Source organism: Hyalella azteca, unplaced genomic scaffold, assembly GCF_000764305.2.
Source record: "Hyalella azteca isolate HAZT.00-mixed unplaced genomic scaffold, Hazt_2.0.2 contig4203, whole genome shotgun sequence".
Lineage (NCBI taxonomy): Eukaryota > Metazoa > Arthropoda > Malacostraca > Amphipoda > Hyalellidae > Hyalella > Hyalella azteca.
In genome coordinates, this window is record NW_025934426.1 from 1 (window position 1) to 22,448 (window position 22,448).

A 22,448-nucleotide genomic window follows, 5' to 3' on the forward strand; every position below is an offset into this window, starting at 1 on the left:
AACAAATAGTCAAATAGTTAAAGACTACTTATAGCCTTATAAGAATTAGCTAAGCTGCTAGCTAAGTACAATGTATTGCACACTTGATGCCTCTGTACCAAAAACATTCCATTTATTGGAACCTAATACACACTAAAGGCAACAAGTTTATATATCAATTTCTCATTCATAGTACATTCATACTAAACCATGAATAACAATACCTACCTCAATATAAATTAAAGACTGCCACTCAATATTTTTAAATATATGAAAAAATCAAAAAAATAAAAAAAATCATGATTTTTTTATAAAAAAATCAAGTGATTTAATCATTTTGATTTAATCATTGCCAACCCTGCCTCATTCCAAAAAAAAAAAAATGGCAGCCATTTCCGCATGGTGGGGCTACTCGGGACACCTCCCCGGGGTAATTAGGGACACCCTTAAAAATGCATTTACAGTAGAACCTCAGTTAGCAAAGGTTCCAGTTAACAAAAAAATTCATTAACAACAAAGAATTTTGATTACATTTACCTCGCTCAGCAAAAAAAATTCACTTGTTGGAAAATTAGAGCATCATCGGTCATCACAGAGTTCTACATAAAATGCTATATATAGAATTGTGCACTGGGCATCATAGAATGAAAAGTAATTGACCTAAACTATGATTTATTTCTCCAAAACATATGATGGTTGTCACTTAAACATTTTTTTCCGTTTCAGGTATTCATTTATTTTACATCTACATCATCTACAATGAAAGAGGAGGACTTCAAAGTACTGTTAGTAATGGATGAGTACACTCTGCATGCTTCAAACATTTTAAAATTAACTTTTATTGCAAGTGTCCCAGTTTTCCCGTTCCCAGGGGTAAATCGGGACAGTTTTATTTTGCGTCTGGCACCTTACGAATAGCATATGGAATTATTTTAAGATGCCATCCGATAGCCCTCACAAAGAGCTATAAAATGAGACTAAACTTGTTTCTGAAATGTTTCATGGTAAGAAGTTGTTAACAAAAAACGCTCAAAACCGTCCCATTTTACCCCATTTGACGGTACCATCCTTGAAAAAAATATTCTTACCTAAAATTCCTTAAGATGATTCTTAGTACTCAATCAAAGTTTCCAAAATTTCTCACAATTCCCATTTAGTTTTTACCTATTCATGATACACAAGTTTTGACTCATAATTGCACTGGACTGCCTGCCACAGGGGCACCTATTGTCATTTGGCTCAAGAAATTGATGGTCAAAAATACAACTAGCTGCCAAATTATACAAAGAATATTACTTGAATATTATTGGAAAGTTCATCCATTGTCCCATCATTCTTCAGGCTCAGGATTGGAAAAGTTGTTTAACATCAATATCTGAACTTCAAGCACATATATATTATTGGTATGAGCCAAGTCTTGTTGCTCAACCATGCACTTTTCTTGGCAAATAAATCATTCTGATGAACAAATATGCAATTCACAAGAACAAATATGACTTACCCTACTCCCTAGCACCATCCAAAAATATCTAAACTGGTGTGTGCCCTGACGGTCTGACCTCCCAGTAATCCAGGTGACATAATTCATTATTTAAAATAAAGTAAATGGTAAGGATCTTCCTACAATACAGAAAATTTCCTACTTGTTGCTGAAATCTCATGGCTCAAAAATCATATTTTTAATACGTTTGGATTGGAATTTCACAGCTTGATTGTTCACTTCACCTTCAGTCAACAATTATGTGTATGTATATAGCTAGTAGGTATATAATTAATCAACCAGGAATCATATCATTTAGGTACATGGCTCCAACAAAGGCAGGAAAGCAGTGAATGTATTTGGGTGAGTAGATTCATTTCATTCAATGGCTCCAAGCCTCCATGCAGCAGCATCAATGTCTGCCTAGTCACTAGGTAATTTATGCATTCTCTATAATGACTTCCAAGACAGTCGCCTTCACTTATAAACCTCAACATATCAGCTAAGAAGCCAACATAGCAAATGCAAGATTCACTCTCCCATACCCACCCCACCATAGGTTGCTTGGACACAGTGACATGTAATACACAGAGTGATAGACTTGTACAGTAGGGGTGGGCCAAAAAACTTTTAATTGCTAACATTGCTCTTTATTGCACTATTGGCTTCACCCACATCATTTGCTTAGCGTGGAATTGAGGAGTATATAATATACATTATACAAGCAAGTGCACATTTCATTTAGCATACTGGTTCAACGTTCAAGTGCATAGCCATAGTGGCAATTTGGCAAACCAGAGCTTTTTTAGAATCAGTTCATTTTTAATTTCCTCATTTACTCAAGAATCAAGATTTAAGTCAATTTCTCATGTATGATAATGCTGGTATCCACTATCCAGGATACTTTACTGGTCTACTTATAGCCTATAGGAATAGGACTCAAAAATGAACTTGAGGGAGAGTCTAAAAAACTCTCTGCTTTGCCACTATGGACTGCTGTTGGTGCTGCAATGGTGCATAATGATACTGGTTAACTCAATACTTGAACTAGCTTGACTTAATTAATAGGCTTACTAAACCTAAACTTAATTGTTATTCATTGCAATTTACAAACAAAGGGCCTGGAAATTTTTCAAAAAAATCCATTCCTAAATAAAAGAAAAACAAAAATATCAATCAAACAACTTACAAGAGACAACTAAACAATTTTATAACAAATCTGAGGTAGTACTAGCCCTAGGCTATACAATTGAAACAGTTCTGTCAAGTTGTCAACTTTTGAATTTGATACTCTTTTTCCTTTATAGCCTAGTCAGTCACCTGGCAGAGCACTGACTGCTGTATCACAGTATCATAGACATGCTGCGCTGGGCCAAGAGGACTTAGCCCTAGATTTCAAGGCACGTGTAACGTCATCGCCTGGGCCTGCCATGCATCAATCACACCTAGCTACAATTTGATACAAAGTAGAAAGTGACATGCGAGCGAGGCTCCGCGACAGCACAAGATAGTAATAGTTCGTAATAAATTTAATATTCGAGTCTCACCTTACGAACAATTCGCCGGCTTTGAAACTTGAAAAATAAAGCCTTGTCGGAACTGCAAGTTCTAGATGTTCCTTCTGCAACGATGAGCAAAGAGTGACCTGTGCAATCATGCAATAATGCCACAAGCGTCATACAAAAATAATTCTGATACTGTTTTTGCCATATTATTCTTTATTTTATTTGCCATATTATTATAAAAGGAATGAAAATTTATCGCTTATTTTAATTTATTTTCTTCCGATAAATATGATGCAATTTATGTTAATTGGGTCAACTTTTTATTTAAATTTGATTTCCTAGGCACTCCGAAATATTTGAATCTAAACTTTCATACACTATGTTAATTCAATCAACTGATACCTGAACAAAAGGCCCTAATTATATTTTTTATAAAAAGATTACTCTACAGCCATTTGGAATTATAATTGGGTGCGTACTGACCTCCGGTCACGACCTTAAGATCGGTCATACACACTGCACAAAAATGTTTCACTTCGCACTCTGCAGCTTAAAAAAGTTTAGAATTCACTACAATCCTAATAGACTAAAATTATTCAGTTATACATGTCAGCATCCTAATAGAAAAAGAAACAATGCACTAAAACATTCAGCACGGTCACCTTTGCCTTCCATTTGGCGTCGAAAAATGTTCATGAAGTGCAAAAAGTAATTATATTTTGCTCGAAATGACTTGATTTTTAATCTCAGTATATATAAGGTAAATCAAAGATCTTAGAACGCGTGGCAGAGAGTTCAAGTGTTGCAGGTATGCATACCTACTTTTTGAGAAATGAACACCTACTTAATTTTTCATGAAATTGTATAGTACCTGTGATTTGGGGAGATCTATTATGGAGTCAAGTTTTACAACACATATAAAACTTAGCGTTCCCTAAGTAGTTGTTTGTTATTGTTGTTATCGTTATTTGCGCCGATGATCATGTGCGAGCAGAGGCAGCTCTGCTGGATGGCAAGGAGAAGCCACCGTAAGAGGAGGAAGATTAGCAGAGGCAGGGTGAGTGGTCAGGAAAGATCCCGTCTCAATGGTAGTGCCCAACAGTGAGGACAGTACTACAGACGTTTAGAGTCATAGGCGAGAAGAAGTTGGTGAAAAAATGCTGGAGAAAAAAAAACTGTAAGCTCACTAGGTTAAATGGGCAGACAAGGGAAGGATGCCTTCCTTATTGCGTAGATGGTTGATTAGAATCATTTTGAGCCAACTAGTGGGCTAGTGGCTAACATGAAGGCTGGGTTATGGATAGTTTTATGGACGACTACTGTGAGGCGAGGCGTTGACGTTCCAAATATGGTCTTCGTAGCTGAGCATTGAACGCTTGACAGTTAACTAGGCTTCAATTAATCCTCCTTCTATAAGAACCAGTTGATGCCAGCCAGTTATTTTAGGATGCGTAGGATTCCCGTCGTTTCTGTGGCCATGGCCTGCAGAACGTCCCGGTTTGAAACCATGTTGCATAGAAATGGTGAGGTAGGCCGAAAGGTACATGAGTAGGAGTCGCTCCAGGATCTTAACTGCTGGGCTGAGGAAGGTACTCGTATGGGCGGTAGGACGAACCTTGGTCACTTGGTTAACCGGGGTTGAGAATAGGGATAGTAATAGAGTTCTTCTAGATGACCAGAATGGAAGCCGTATAGAAAGAGATATTGAACAAGTGTTTTTGGTGGACTGGAGCCATCGGTTAGCCCAGGTGCATGAGATGGAGGACCGTGAGGCCATCCGGAGTTGGAAGGGTGAGTTGCTGGCAGCCCTAATAGCAAGCTTTGTCAGGTTTGTGGCAAAGAAGGCAAAGCCTCTGTCGAGACATAACCTTATGCGTCGAACCAACTCCTACACATAAGGCGGTGGATGGTGGGGCTTTGGATGTAAGGGGACTATTGATGTGTAAAGCTTGCAAGAGGAGTTGTGTATCTTGAGCCAAGAGATAATTAAGTGGTGTTCGCTTCCCGGGGGTGTAGGGGTGTACGGGTGTACGCTTAGGGGTGTACGCTTCCCGGAAAAGGAACGATAGAGCTTCCAGTTTAAACGGGTAGGGCAAGATTCGCCGTGTACAACAGGCGACGACGTGGTGCTCATCGCATGTCGTGATGGAGAAGGTTGCCGCAAAGTCCAGACTGGTCAGCCGCTGGAACATCGCCTCTAATGTCGGGATCGGAGACGCTGCTTCATTTCTTGTTGCTTCCACTTGTCGTCTATGATATGAATGTGATTATGATTAGATCTACAAAAAAAGAACACGAATAATACATGCGTTCGCAAATGAATATTGCCTTGCCTCAATGATCACGGTGTCTCTCCGGTGTCGAAAACATTTTAAATATACGAATACCGTGAAAAAAAATTACTTGCTAGTTGCTTGCATTAACTTAAAAAATTATGTCAAAACTAATAGAAGCACTGAATTTGGGATGCAAAAGAAAGGTACAACCTCATGAGGTTGATTAGTTTGGTTCAGCAATGCATAAAAATAAAATAAGAACCCATTCATATTAACTGTGCGCTCACTTCCCAGAAAAATTTGCTTAAAGCTTTGACGCTGCAGGCTGAAGTCCAGGCCCAACGTGATATTTCAATGTTTTTTTTTTCACTATAAAGGTCTTCTTTAATCATCTCCAACGAAAGGTTGTTCTTTAGCTAATGAACGAACGTCTCCGCTGTTAATTCATTTAGTTTTTTTATATAATATCTAGCGGAGACCAAAATATTCTGAGCCAAATTTCAATGAGGAAACTCGGATTATCCTGTCCATTTAAACCCTCTCAGCTGATGACAGTTCATCTCGCACCATAACATTTGTTGTGTTTCCACTGAGCTGCATTTAATTTGTAGGCTAAGATCAGCATTGCTGATAGCAGACCGTACTGCACGATGTTATCAGACCCTCCAGCAGCATTCCTAAAGCAACTCTAGGCCTAACAACGAGCAGGTTGGAAGGATTAGGCCAGCATATGGAATGATATCGTAATATAAAGATAACAAAAATCATTACAGTTTTTTATTCAACTCGCTTTAAATGTTCAAGGGGAGAGTCAAGCGAGAACGGCCTGCCGATGACACGTGAACTGCCGTTTAGAGCGCTAGTTCATTTTTGAATTCGTTGCATCAAATCGAAGAAATTCTGTTCACGGACGCCCGAGACTTGAAACTGAAGCCTTACAAGAATATAGCAATGAGAGTATCCTGTTTTAACTTGCTAAACGTAATGACTAGATCGTAGAAACCGTCGAAAACCATTGGTGTAGCTCTAAGTCGAAGTTTTTAATCCTGTTTTGTGAAACAGTTAAATTCATGGGTTTAAATACAGACGGATTTTATGCAAATTTTATTCATAATGGATTGGCTAGATAATTTGACTTTAATTCTTTGATGGTTTTAAACAGTGATGACGGATGGACATTTTCAGCACTGCACCCAAACACTCGTTCGTACTAACCTCTAATTACAAGATTCGTATGAGCTGAAATGTTCTAATGGGATGAGAACATTTCATTATTGATGGGTAATGAATTTCCGATTATTTTAATGATAACAAATTTATTAATGGAAAGTTTTAATACGAAAGTAGATGCCACTTAAATACGTTAAGTTCAATAAACAAATGAATCTGTGTGGATGCAGCATCACTCAACTCGCAAATATGAATATCGAATTGATGACAAATTGCTCAAGTCGGAATTAAGAGACAGGGTTTTAAACAAATTATACAGATCAAAATTTCAATGTGTTGAATCTCAGTGAAATAATTTATTATGTCCAATAATATATCATAATATGCGCTGGACTATATAGGTTATACCACACGACGCTTAATCGATTCCAATGGTCCTGTTCTCGAAAAACTTAAAGACTTGGTCTGAACTCTGGAGGAATCTACCCATCACTGAGCAAGTCAAATGCCATTAAAAAAAGGTTTAAAAAGATTTTCAATAATGACATTACTTTCAGATGCACATTGTACAATTTGTTCTCAATTGATCGGATCCACACAAATGTAACTAAAATTAGGTATTAGTCATTAATTTTTTTTGAAATTTCGAATCAAGTCTGCATCAAGTGATTAATTAACAGTTACTTTTCGAGTGATATGCCAAAAAGACTTTTAAGAGGGCTACATGTGCCTGCGTAGGTGAGCTCATTGTAGAGAGTATATACAGTATAGCGGTGTAAATAACAGCATTGGTCGTGTCACTATAAAAGATAGCTAGAATAAGTTGAACTAGAGCCGTACCTGCTACCTCTCGCCAATACCTGTCATGGCTCCGAGAATTGCACCGATTGCCAAATTTATATTCGCACAGACAATATCGGACACTGAACACTGAACAGTAACTGTCACGTGCAAGGCAGCACGGTGTTAACCCGCGGCCTTAAGCGGGCATACACTGACTTGATGGTTGCCACCCTGCGCTTTCTCTAAAAACTTATGCTTATTTCGAAAAATCAGTTTAGAATATAAACAATTTAATTGCTATGAATTGGAATGAAGGTATCAGAAAAGCGAAAAATTAAAGAGTATGTATTATACGCAAAAACTGAGCAGACAGAATTTATTGTCCGTAATTTGAGGTAGTGAAATTCTTACAAAATTCGGTGTAGGAAATAGATAAATATGATAAGCTGGGGTGAAAGTAATTACTGACATTTGGATTAAATTAGGATTTTGCGATGTGCTTTTTGCGTCATTCAAAGTAATTAATGGAATGAGATACGAATTAAAGTCATGGCAAAGTACAGCAAGGCGTAGTCACGACCACAGATACCGAAAGATAAGTAAATCGATATTTGAACGTAATGTTGACAATAGCTTCTCGCTCACTGTACGTGCAAATCTCCGTCTAAAATTTGTACACTAAATCAATGTTTGAAATATTCGATCTGATAAGTAATTCATATTTTTTATATTAATTATATCGTTGAAACGTTTAATATTAATTATGTCGTTCATGAAGAATTATGGCTTTACCCAACTGTAAAATGACGCCAACATAACGTAGATTATGACCTGCTTTTGCCGGAATGGTTTCCAAGTTCCAGAATGTAACACAATATTTTTTTATTAGTTGTCCTCTTCTTTTTCTTCGTGCTGTCCTATACTATCAGAACCGGAATTTTAGGATCTGTCATCCCTTTTCATGAAAATAAACTCGAATTCAATTTTTCCGCAAAAAAAATACTAAACATACCAACCCAGGACTCAATAATACAGCTAATAATTATTAATTCATATATCTGAAAACTCTCGAATTGTGACACATACATGTCCGTAATATTCGATCGTCGGATTAGAAAGAGGGAGCAGCTAAAATTGCGAATTATTGATCGTCAGTGCTAGCAAAAATATATCAACTCCAAATACTTATTCGATCATATCTGTTATATTCGAATCAAATGTAGAACTCCCATGATTTCGAAACAAAGCTGAACGTTAGCAATTGATCCGTTGATTGGACTCTGACGTATAGCAAACTAAAATAATAGTCCAATACATACAGCTACTGATGGACCGTCACACATGATGCAGTTCTTCATAATTTCATCTTCAGTTCACTATCAGAAATTTCATCTTTCAGTTGTACAGAAAGACCTGTGTAAATTTTCCGCGAATACTTTTCCGAGAAATAAAATTTAACGGTCTTTTGCCTAAAAAGCCATCACTGAGAGAAGGCGTCTAACAGATAAATAAGAAAATTTAACGGTTTACTGAATTTGAGTCGATTGTCGTATTACCTGAAACCATAAGATGACCCCTATAGTAGAGGGAAATTTTCGCCTTGGCTGCGAATTTTTAACAAGCAGTTCGGTAGCTGCTTATTTTTCTACTGAATTATTGGGAGGCTTATAAAGAAGCAAGTGTTGAAAAATTAATTTTAGTTCATTCATATGAGATTCGCTTTGTTTAAAATTATATTTGGCGTTTAATACTAGTCTCTGTAAAGTCTTGAAATAATAATACTAGTCTCCGTTACCTGAAGAAAATGGCCTGCGATAACGCAAGATTATTTCGGACAATGAATGAGTCAAGCGAGTTCATCATTACATACAAATCAAAATATGTAAACACCGTAGCCGATACGGTGTGGGTGACTTGTGTCAAGTGCAATTCACTCCTCCCGCTCAGCGTGATCTATTAAAACATCACTCCTGCACTCCTTCAACGATTATCACTAGGACTTAGTATCCATTGTATTTATTTGCCTTATATATATTCTAACAATTTCCTGCTCAAAATTTTACAGGGATTATGCATGTTTGTTGCCCAGATTTTCGTTCATGGACACTCAATGAAATTAAAAAAAAAAATAAGTTGTTTTGATTACGTTCATTCAACTTGCAAGAAGCAAATTTAAGGTAGCCGGGAATGAGGCAGCGGAGTGCGTGAATCGCACCATAGTTTATAACAATTGCGACTGTGGAGAACCGCGAATTATGAGGACAGTTGATCGTAAAAATAGTTTGCAAGATCAATCGCGCTTGACGTTGATTTGTTGGTGTGGTTAATAAAATGCTGGAACGCTACTGCGCTCTGGGTCTGATTGATATGAAATTATTTCATCTGTTGGCTGAAGATGCAAGGCCATTCCATTCCAGTTTTGTTTACCTGAAGCTAGTCAGTACACAAACAAAGGATTTTTCTCTTTATTTTCAGTAATTTGCGGTCGATAACGTGATAGATCAAAATTATTGGAACCTATGTCATTGTCGGTAGAGTTATCCTGTTAGTTCATGCCATGACTTTGTTGGTCTCTGAGAGGCAACAACCTTTAATTATTGCACTTACTCAATCACTTCAGTGTTCCAGCGAAGCACCGACACATTTTAGATAAAGGACAGACACGATTTTCTGATCAGCTCAGATAATGTAATTGTTGAGGAGTAATGAATTTTAGAGTTTTCGTATGAATGCTTATATATTTGGTCTGCTTACGAAAAACATGTAAATTTTCATTAAATACGAATTGAAACCCACATGCTTACGGCATATCCTGTTCCTAAAAATATAAATATAAAATTTCATTAAATTTAAACTCACAAGCAGGTCTAATATACGACGAAGGTGAGAGAATTTCCAATGTACCGTCTGCATACGAATATTCTGTCAGTACACTACCAAGCAAACGTATATAGCATCTAGTAAGAATTCATATCATTAGATTTCCGGAGTTCAAGTTAGAAAAATACTGTACATAATTTTAGCATGAATTAATACAATTGATCATGATTGACTGCATGGTCAATCATTTGCATTTATCCTTTGATTATTATTTTCTTAAGACAGAGCACACGACATTTGAAATCGTTCAAACACACGGTGGAAAGAATTACTTTCATCAGAGATGACGTAGAGTCTTGTTAGAAATGTTCATGGTCAGGTTATAGCCGGAATATCCAAGTTTAGATCAGCTCATCAATATATATTATAAGTGAAATGTTACTTTCCGAGTGGTATGCCCAAGAAAACTTTCGGAGTGCAGCCTCCTCCGGTGAGCGCTGTGTAGAGATTAGAGGCGTAAAGAGCAGCATTGACTTGGTCGTCAATAATGATAGCTTGAATTAGTTGGACTAGAGCCGTACCTGCAGCCTCACCAACACCTGTCGTAGCTCCCAGCAGCGCACCGATTGCCAAGTTTAAATTCGCACTGACTTCGGCGGTGTTGTTGTTTCGTAGGCCATCAATCACAGCATAAATAGCAAGACTGCCGTCGCCAGGGATGCCAGCGGCTTGTGCTGCAGCAACGACCAAGGTCTGGATTATCTGATCCGTCGAAATGTTACCAACGGTTCCACTGATGACGGCAACGACGAGTTGGGCAAAGGCCTGTGCGGTATCAGCACTGATGGGCGTTAGGTCGGTCAGGATGCCGGAGACTGAAAGACTTCAGCGCTGATTTGCGTTGAGTTTGATTGGATCAATGCAGTAAGGAGGCCGCCAACGGCAAAGATAGTAGCTTGAGAGATTTGGATGTTAGTCTGGCCACTAATGTAAACGCCAGCGATGACACTGAAAACGCTGGAAATATGTATCCCCAGCGCTGATGGCCGCCAACGCGTTGTTAACGGCTGTGATTAGAAGAGGGTCGTAGTTGCTGACGTCGGTACTAGTCAACAAGCCATACAGGTTAACAATGGCAAGACCAGTGTTGCCTTGGATCAAAGCTTTGATTATACTTTTGACTCCCTTCACCTGCTGGGATCTGGCAGGATTATCGTCAATGATGACGTCAACTGCTGTTGTATCAGGGCCGCCGTCCACGGTCGTCTGTCCACTCGCGGCCAAGACGATGTTGAAGAAACCAAATTTAGTCCAGTTGTCGAATTCAACTTTGGTGACTTTATGATCGTCATTTTTGTCCGCTTGGTTGTGGAACTTGCGGAAGCATTCAAGCCTATAAAATAGCAATAAAAATCATCCGTTATTCCAATTTTATTACAAACTACGAATAATTTCACAGCTCTAGAAGCATTTATGAATTAGGCAATCTACAGTCATTCTTAGAGAGGGATTTTAATACAATGAAAATTGTTGAAATTTGAATTCTTGACTATTTACCTTGTGTGACTATAATTACTTGCAAGTGAAATTAATTTCAGACAATTGTACCAGCGGTATAATTGTCGGTAAGCTCTGACCTGAACAGCAGAGCATCGTCATCGAGCGGAGTTCCGTCAGAGACAAGATTGTGCAGGCAACCCGCAAACTCGGCCTCCTCGAGAGCTCGGTTGCCGTTGATGTCACAGGTGTGGAAGTTGCTCTTTTTCGTCGAACTTAGAGGAACAAACTCCTTACCAACTCGCGTCTGAATTTTCTTCATGAAAGTTTCTTTCATCACCTGGCACGTCTCTGCAAAAAAAATTTTCATANTACATATATTAATTCAAGTACAGTAGTATCCTAAGATGCAAATTGACATTCCATTAATAATAAATAGTAAATGATACTAATAATTGAAATAATACGGCATAATAGAAAATGATTGACTAACTGGGTATCAATGCTCAAGTGTTCGTTCAAAATACAATTTCAGGAATTTAAAAGCAAAGAAAACAGCCAGAATATTAACCATTTCTTAAGAATGAAAACGTTTCGGAGTCCAGCTCCATCGTCAATTCAAAAGTTCAAAACCTATAAGAAAATCAGAATCAATTAGAAAACTAAATTCACATCTAAGATAAAAACATAAATTGACAAAAAAAATGGTTAATATTCTGGCTGTTTTCTTTGCTTTTAAATTCCTGATTAACTTGCAATTTAAGCAATCTAGTAAATTTATTAAATACAATTTCAATTTACTTCATTGCCAGCTGCGTTGGTAAATAACGCATCCTTATTTAACAGTAACCTTGACTGAGGATGATATAAAATGTAAAAAGTTTGTATTTAAGGAGAAATGCTCGTACACCATAAATCAACATTATGTAGAGATTGGTCGGTTGTGTTGAAGGGGCATAGACAAAAACTGGAGATTTCTTTTAGGCTGCATCTCATTTTTCTTCTAGGGTTTGTTTGCCATTTCTTTTCCTCTGATAATATTTATTCTATTGCTTTGTACGTAATAATATAGAAAACAGAGATAACACTTGCTGACAATACAAGGGATACTTGTCCTCTTACAACTACAAATAGATCTTCGTGTTTAGAAGAATTATGCAGAGATCCGACGAATAGCACTTAAACCAGGTTCGCACTTTTCCACGTTACTGGCGTGAACATTTCAGCTTCAAAGCTGAAGACACTTGTTGAGGCTTCGATCAATAATGCGTTTTGAATTAGTCAGTATATTCACCGTGCGAGGAATATTACAATCGAAACTAACTACCAAGTTATTAATTTTTTTAGCGGCCAAAGAATTAGTAATTTTTGGAAACAAGGTCGTTGTAGGTACTCGCCAGATCTGAGGGCTTAACAGAAAAGTTCGTTTTTTGGTATTCGAGATGCGATCAATTCCTATCAGCAAGGAAGAGAAATACGGCGAGTTTTGACTCTTTTCATTAGCAAAATTTAAGGGAAGCATGTCGGTCAAAATTTTGGATTTTGGCTTTCACGGTTTTTAGTCTCATCTTAAAGCTGATATTCTGACCTATCCAACGGTACCAGAACCATCTCTGTACGTTGATTTATGCGTTCACTATAGATCCCGTAAGGGGAGGGAGGTGTCCGGGCCCCTTCGTGTGAAAGGTAATCGTGTGAAAGGATATCACTTTTTACTGTTAACCTTCTGTATAGAATATTCGTTGCACTAACTCAGTCCTTTGAGTGCTTAAAGTATTATTGTGTGCTTTAAATTCAAATAGATTCTTTTTGTAAATATGTGAATAGATTCTATTTACATATTGCTATATATTTCAAGAGTTATCACTCCAGTGAGTGGCGGTGATGACCTTGGTCACTCTCTACGTGTTAATTACGTCATATTAGCGCATTTTCTGCAAGACGCATCATAAGTCTAATCTAAATTTTGGATGCTACGAAACATTCGAGTGTCGATTATATGATTTTTTCAATTCAATACACAAGTTTTATTTCAAGTCAGTAATCTTGAGTGTCACCTTCTCTTCGTGTACTTCATCACTACTGATCGAAAATCGGTTTCTATAATACAATTTTTACTCTCAATTCATCTGCTACCAGCAAAAAATCATTATCAAGTAAACTTGAAACTTTCAGGCGAGACCGCTGCCAAATATTAGGTAACAAAACAAGTTTATTTCTAACTCGGTTTGCCCTGCCCAGTGATAAATCTTGACCATAACACTGAATCTGATAATAAACATTCTAGCTCCACTTATTTTGGTAGGAATAAACGTTTAATTTTCCGTCCAGTATCCAGAAAAGCTTTTTTTTAGGAATGCATTCCTCCTTGTGTTGTTTGTCAGCGTACTGTGTCATGTTTGAACATATCATGAGCCTGAATGCTGCCTTACATATCTAATGTACAGCTTATAAGTGGTTTCGAACAGAAGGTATTGCTGAAGATTTTTATTCGAGTTCACTATTGAGTTACGTCGCGAAGCCTCACGAAAAACATTTCATTGCAGAGTTAATTCTTGATTTAAATTATTATGAATTTTATTAGGTAATAGCTGAATTTTGTGAAACCCTATCCGAAATTTGTGAAACCTTTAATGATCCTTCTCTCTGTTATGACATTCGATTGACTTTTGGAAATACGCTTATGTATTGGTAGCATTAAGGTAAAAACAATTATATGTACAAAATGAAGTAATTGCAGTCCAGCATTTGTTGGTAAATATGATTCAAAATGTAATGATTTTTTTAGTTTTGCTGTAATTCTGTCCTGTGTCTGATATTTGTTTGTAGCTTAGAAAAAATAGCCGCACATCCTTTGTTGATTTTCTGGCCGATTATTTATCTCAGGAACGGAACTAAATCACAGGGAACTCTTTATTCAAACGGAAATTTGCACATCAAAAATGCAAAACTTATATAGATTTTTTAAATGTCATGGTGAATTTTGGATTAATTTAGATGATCGACCCGCGAAAATGACATACATAACATTAATCAAAAGAAAAGCGCTTCGAACGTTTTTGCCAATATATAACAAAAATTGTTGTTTTCACTTTGATTTAAATATCCAATGATTATCTAAAGCCTTTGCATCTAATAACAATAAAAAAGTTAATGAGGATTATGAAGTAAGAAGTTTTGCATGCAGCATGAATTCCAAACGATAATGAAAAGCAGTGAAAGCTGGAATATAAATTGAATAACATATTACCATCATTTTCAGTGCGCAATGCTCGACCGTCGATAAGCTTTAGTGTAACAACATATTAGCATAACAACATTAGTCTAACAATAACATTAGTCTAACAACAACATTAGTCTTCACAATTCCCATTTAGTTTTTACCTATTCATGATACACAAGTTTTGACTCATAATTGCACTGGACTGCCTGCCACAGGGGCACCTAGTCATTTGGCTCAAGAAATTGATGGTCAAAAATAAAACAAGCTGCCAAATTATACAAAGAATATTACTTGAATATTATTGGAAAGTTCATCCATTGTCCCATCATTCCTCAGGCTCAGGATTGGAAAAGTTGTTCAACATCAACATCTGAACTTCAAGCACATATATATTATAGGTATGAGCCAAGTCTTGTTGCTCAACCATGCACTTTTCTTGGCAAATAAATCATTCACATGAACAAATATAACTTACCCTACTCCCTAGCACCATCCAAAAATATCTAAACTGGTGTGTGCCCTGACCTCCCAGTAATCCAGGTGACATAATTCATTATTTCAAATAAAGTAAATGGTAAGGATCTTCCTACAATACAGAAAATTTCCTACTTATTACTGAAATCTCAAAAAATCATATTTTTAATACGTTTGGATTGGAATTTCACAGCTTGATTGTTCACTTCAGTCAACAATTATGTGTATGTATATAGCTAGCATATAATTAATCAACCAGGAATCATATCATTTACATGGCTCCAACAAAGGCAGGAAAGCAGTGAATGCATTTGGGCGAGTAGATTCATTTCATTCAATCAATCAATGGCTCCATGCAGCAGCATCAATGTCTGCCTAGTCACTAGGTAATTTATGCATTGCATTCTCTATAATGACTTCCAAGACAGTCGCCTTCACTTATAAACCTCAACATATCAGCTAAGAAGCCAACATAGCAAATGCAAGATTCAGTCTGATTCACTCTCCCATACCCACCCCACCATAGGCCTAGGTTGCTTGGACACAGTGACATGTAATACACAGAGTGATAGACTTGTACAGTAGGGGTGGGCCAAAAAACTTTTAATTGCTAACATTGCTCTTTATTGCACTATTGGCTTCACCCACATCATTTGCTTAGCGTGGAATTGAGGAGTATATAATATACATTATACAAACAAGTGCACATTTCATTTGGCATACTGGTTCAAGTGCATAGGCCACTGCTGTTGGTGGCACGGTGCTGCAATGGTGCATAATGATACTGGTTAACTCAATACTTGAACTAGCTTGACTTAATTAATAGGCTTACTAAACCTAAACTTAATTGTTATTCATTGCAATTTACAAACAAAGGGCCTCGAAAATTTTCAAAAAAAATCCATTCCTAAATAAAAGAAAAACAAAAATATCAATCAAACAACTTACAAAAGACAACTAAACAATTTTATAACAAATCTGAGGTACCTAGTACTAGCCCTAGGCTATACAATTGAAACAGTTCTGTCAACTTTTGAATTTGATACTCTTTTTCCTTTATAGCCTAGTCAGTCACCTGGCAGAGCACTGACTGCTGTATCACAGTATCATAGACATGCTGCGCTGGGCCAAGAGGACTTAGCCCTAGATTTCAAGGCACGTGTAACGTCATCGCCTGGGCCTGCCATGCATCAATCACACCTAGCTACAATTTGATACAAAGTAGAAAGTGACATGCGAGCGAGGCTACGCGACAGCACAAGATAGTAATAGTTCGTAATAAATTTAATATTCGAGTCTCACCTTACGAACAATTCGCCGGCTTTGAAACTTGAAAAATAAAGCCTTGTCGGAATTGAGACCGATGGCAGCTTGACAACGTCGAAGTATGAGGTTGAGGATCCTGATGAATTGATCATCCAAGGAGTCCAACTCTCGGACAAATTTCACTGTGATGCTATAATCACCGTCGCTTGTCGTGCTAGAGAACACAGTTTCCTGAAAATTTGTTATATCTTTCATTAATTGATATCTTGGCCAAATATCACCTACAGGGTCTACCATAATTATGGAAGCAAATATTTGCAATGAAAATAAATTTGCTTCTAACTGAGCAAATTAGCGTATGTGTTTTAAGCCTTTAAAAAGTTCATTTTTTGCCTCAAATAACGATGTTGGGTCGAAAAAGTGGTCTTGGTGGATCGAAATAATATATGAACCTTCAAAATTAGAATTCTATCCTGCCTTGGGGCCGTTAACACTTCAACGGCTCACCATGGAGTTTCAACATGACTCTACCTTCTTTTGAAGTCTTCGACTTATGACTCTTTCAGCTATCTACAACAATTTGAAATTATTAGCGCAGTCTCACCTTGTTAGGCAAAAGATTGCGCGAGAAGATGTTCATGCCGTCGAAGACATGGCCACCAAAATGCTTCAGGTGAGGCTCCATGATCTTGTAACGTTGACGACGGTCGTCTTGGGCGGGACTGAAAAAATTAACGAATTGTTAATTCTCTCGCCGGCTCTGAAGCATACATGGAGCCTGAAGCATTTCACTAGTGGGAAGCGTGCTGAAAAGTTCGCACTGTCTCACAGCACTTCCTGAAAGTCAAATGATCATTAACCATCGTGTTCATGTTTGTATTCTACAATGCAACACTACAGCAAGAGAAAACATACATTTAACTTCATCAAAATACCTACGGACGAGAAAATATAGAAACGACTCAAATTGATTATGTAATCAAGGAAATTCATCAAGGTACACAACACTTCAAATCTAGGATGGCATTCGAATAGTAACTCGTCGGGGGATCAATTACCGGTTTGTGCTTAAACAGGTAAAAAGAAGGAACACATTTCAAGATGGATGAATGAACAAATGATGTACCATAATTTCTATCTAGGATTTTTCAGATTCTATTTTCTGTTAGACATAAACAATACAAAAAAAACATGCAGAGCACAAGACCGAGTGAAAGGACTAACACTGCGAGGATTGGAAGGAGGGCTATAAACCAACTTTATAGCAAGTGGTTTGCATAATCTCAACAATCTTAACAAGGTCGCAGAAAAATTAAAGGTTACCAACCACCATTGCCGCACACTTCGACGTTAAACTAGAGCATATGGACTACAGGCTAGTCAATATGCGGAGCATTTTCATGCAAGGATCCCAAAAATTATATTACAGCCAAATAATCCTCCGAGTCAAGCACACTGCATTTGTCACTGCAACGCGAGCCGCGCATAAGCTTGTACCGAGAACAAAACTAATAGCTTCCTGTATTCTGGCAATGTCTCCAACAGACTTTTTCGACGCTCTCAGTAACGGTAATACCGCTCAAGATAAAAATCAGTATAAAGGCTTTATATTTTCAGACTTTCTCAACCTTCTACCGCCTGACATGAGTAACCGACAGAACGGTAGAAAATTGATATACTGTACTTGTAAATGACGGCGTAGAAATTGAGTCGCCAGTCCTGACACTTCTCCATCTCAAAATAGTTGACGAGAAGATTCATGTCGTTGGTTCGTCGTAGCTTCCCAGTACCTGGCGCGAGTCACAATTAGAACATAACGTTAGAAAATATGCACTATATTATCATCAATGTCAAATATCTCATGATAGACAGAAGTGATTATCAACTACAAAAAAAAAAAAACGTAGGTCACATCCAAAGAGATGAACTACCAGTTAATACACAATTGCTTTTGTCTTAACCGCCACTTAAACACGACATCTTAACACTCGCCAATTTTAAAATTGGAAAATTTTTACCGGCTGTCATCAAAAATATCATTAAAAAAAAGTTTCCCGTTCAGATTAAAATACTTGCAAGTTAGCTGAGCTTTGCTCAAGGAACTTTGCAATTTTAGCATGCAGTTATACCTAACCCAGTCAATAGCACTGGATAATTCGTGAATCTTGTGTATGTTTATTACTAACATGATCAAACGGTTCGGTCAAACCACATTCAACATAAGACTGCAAGTTGACTCACCCATATTACATTCATGCATACCAATTTGAAAATCTAATAGCAATTTGGGCTTTCATCCTTTCCTCACAATTCGGCAATGCCCGACTTTTATCCAACTGAACTGAAATTCAAGGTCCAGATAATATCCCGATACTTCCAAGTTTCGATACTCAATCAACAGCCCATTTATTTGACAGACTTTGACAAACGCACAAACAAACTAACACTTGGACAAAATACAAATATATATCCAAGATAATCCTCACAACATAGCTGGAAAACACACATTCAAACTACAATCATCTCGAGAAGAATAGTTACGACTTAATGCAAGTCAAAAATAAGTTCATTATCTTGCCTATCTTGGAGTTGTTGTGCGGTCGCAGGATCATTTGTTTGGCATCTTCGCGAGAGAAATGACCGCCACGCGAATGTCCTCGACTAGAGGTTGTGCCATTTCCTGAAATGGAAGATCAACTTGTAGGAAATTCCTCATATTTTCACGATCCGTATTTAAAATCTGTGCTTCGATAATGTACTGCATCAGCTACCATTATTAGAATTGCAAAGAATGAAATACCAGCAGATGGCGGAGTTTTAACTGGACAGTTAAAAGTAGGAACACGCTTAAATAAAAACTGATGAGATTGATAGTAAAAATATGCTCCCAAGATTACGGTATTAATTACTCAACCGCTGATCATAACATAAATCAAATAGGCTCTAAGTTATTATTATAAAAAAGCATGGTAACACAAGCCTTCTTAGGTGCTTCTGTATATATTTCAAGGTTTTCTGGAATAGAACATGATTCTCAAGAATACTAACCATTGCTACCGTTTCCATTGCTGCCGTTGCCGCTGTTCGCCTGTTCAACGCTTAGGGCGCTCATCTGAAGAGGCAGGGAAGCTTCACCCGACGTCTGCTGTGCGCTGCGTATAGCGCTCTGCACGCGCTCCGTACCACGGCAGTACGCGCGCGACACCTGCGAGCAAATCGAGCTCAGTCTCGTCGTCTCATGTTACACATAAATTCTTACGAGTAGGTACTAAGAACTAAACGACATCTCATTGAACTCCTATTGATATGTGTATCAAAACAAGCAGGTTATTAGTTAGAATATTGTACATTTTTATGGTAGGAATTTTCACTGGAAATATTCATTATAAGAATACCTGATAAAATTTCACTCTGCAGCAATCGCACCACTCGAAGCAAAAATCCAGTGATCAGACAAGGGCAAAGAGAGCGCATTACTGACGTGCGTAGCCGGTGGTTGCTCGGGCCGGACAGTGGGCGCAGGCTGCTGCTGCTGCGGGGGCAGCGGAGGGGCGGCCTGGCGAGATGTGGTTGGTCCAGGCTGTGGCAGAGGTAGCATCGCCACGTGAGGCGAGCGCTGCCACGCAGATGGAGCATCAGTGATGGGTGAGGGATGCTGTGGCCCGCCTGCTGGTCGTATGCCTCGGAACTGCTGCTGCTGTTGCTGGGCTGCAGGGCGCGGTGCGCGCACTTGTGGCTGCGGTCCAGCTGATCGCATTCTTGGTTGCTGAAAAATTTATGAAAAATTATCTTGAAAAATATACCTTCGGCGTCATTCATAAATTACCGATCAGAAGTTCGCCTAACTAGTGTTTGATGAGCGGTAAAATCGAAATTTTTCAACTAAATCACATTCAGCTGACCAGCCCGCTGAACTGGCCAGAAAGAAGCGGCGTTAGCGACTCTTGTTGCTTTCATTTTATCTTCCAAGCATTTAATGATGATGGTTCCTATGAAATATTTTAAAACTTCGAATTCATTCATTGATTTTCTACAGCGATTGCTTTATGCACGTGCTTCACTTTAATTGTGAATCAATAATGAATGCAAATGTATTGCCTTCATTGATTCTTCTAACGCAGTAGCAGTCGTTCAGCCCTAAAATTCTATTCGAATCATTTAACCGAACTTTAAAAATTTGAGACTAAGAATTGCAGTTGGTAATATTTCACTATCAGTTATCCTCAAATCCCATTTAATGCAACAAAATCTATCTACCAATAATTATTCAAATGAAATTGCCAAAAAAAAAATAAAAACCAACTGAAAAAATAAAACTTAAACTTCATATACTAAAAGGTCTTCTAGAAAGCGAAAATATAAAAAGAAAATCTAGAAAGAAAATCTTCCTGTATAATGTATAGTTCTTAAAACACGAGGAATGAAATATTTAAATTATTTAATATTTATTTATTACCAAACGGCTTCCTCGGCCAGACGTGATGAAAAACGCGATCTATATAATTAGTTATCGACTGCATTAATTGTATGGAAGGATTTTAACTACGTCTAAAAGAAGCATCCATATTTTTACGCAAAGAATATATAATTATCATATATGTTTTAAAATAAGCGAATATTTCAAAAACATTACGTGATAGATATAAAATGCAAATCAAATTTTGTAATCAGCAGCAAAAATGCTTTCACACCACACAAAACGATCTCACAATCAATTCTCTATTGGTCAGTGTTATAATATATATAATATAATAGGCTGAATATAGCTAGAAAAATACATTTATTAGTTTGCGTTGTAATTTAAAAGTTAAATTGTCAATGAGTTCTGTTCATCAACTGGTTTTTGTTCATTCTATATTTGTACATAAAATTTTCAATCCTTTTTTTAGCGCATTTTCACATTTATGGAAAAAAAGGCGCTATTGTGCTCGCCATGTCCGTCCGTCCGTCTGTCTGTCTGTCTGTCCGTCCGTGACTTCACGTTTTCGTCGATTAGAAAATGCGCTCTCGTCACTCACTGCAGTGAGCACCGAGTTATATTTCTTAGGTGCAGTGACAGTCGTGGGGAAAATAATCGAAACAATTTGGACTTGTCTTGTGCGAACTTGACAGCCAACATTGAAGGTATAGTATAATAATTCAGAAAGCTCCAATTATTGCTACTGCTTTGTCTTCTTCGATATTGAACAACCATTACAGTCAGCCAGTATCGAACAGTGAAAGTTCTATTAAAAGAGCTGTATAATTTCTTGCAGTTTAAACTGTGACACCATCTTACTGAAACGACGTTTAGTGCCATATTATTTTGTTTCAAGTATGGCTGAAAATATTTGCAGAGCCTGTTTACGTACCACTAAGAACTTATTGTAAAGCGAAATAATGGTTCTTCTCGAAGAAGCAAGGCCCAGTAATGCCTTGTTGCCGATCTGTAAACTTTTTACTCTTTCCCTGTGCTGAAGTCTTTCACGAACTGGTCTAATGCTTAGTATTAAGTTAGTAAAGCATAAAAGGCCTATTTACATCTCCATTAATATGGATTGAAGTAGGCACGTAACACAGCAAAACTTATTGACATATTAGTCGTTGAACGAATCTATCGAATTTAGAAGGCCATACAAGAATTGTATGTGTGTTCATACAATTCCAAGACGACTACGTCATTAAAGCTCCACTACGTCCCTATCTTCAAAGATAGGGTTACCTCTCTGTTCAACGCAGTTCCTTGCAAGATATTTGAGAAACAGCTCTGAAATGGCGCAATCGAACCAAAAGCAAGCACTCTCCAATATGTCCCAGCAAAATAAATTCATTAGAGACTAATTTTGTATGGTTTTGCTATCTACACGTCCGTTCTTAGCTCTAGCAGCGAATTTCAATTTCTGAATCCGGATAACGATCACTGATGCGAGATCTCACACCACAGTTGTCAGCTTAGATATTTTGGACTGGGGAAATACTTACCGTTTCACAATACC

At 37.6% G+C, this 22,448-nt stretch overlaps 1 protein-coding gene across 1 annotated transcript; it reads right to left on the reverse strand.

The window, feature by feature from the left end:
- Positions 1-10,664: 10,664 nt before the first annotated feature.
- LOC108671916 lies at positions 10,665-20,234 on the reverse strand (the record flags this gene model as incomplete). The annotated part of the gene is made up of 9 exons (XM_018159513.2): positions 19,955-20,234; positions 19,522-19,678; positions 19,052-19,153; positions 18,158-18,263; positions 17,078-17,195; positions 16,569-16,704; positions 11,651-11,861; positions 11,068-11,406; positions 10,665-10,854 (listed from the first exon to the last, which is right to left on the reverse strand). Coding segments are annotated over exons 1-9 (1,635 nt in total), but the record flags the coding sequence as incomplete, so codon positions are not given.
- Positions 20,235-22,448: the final 2,214 nt, after the last annotated feature.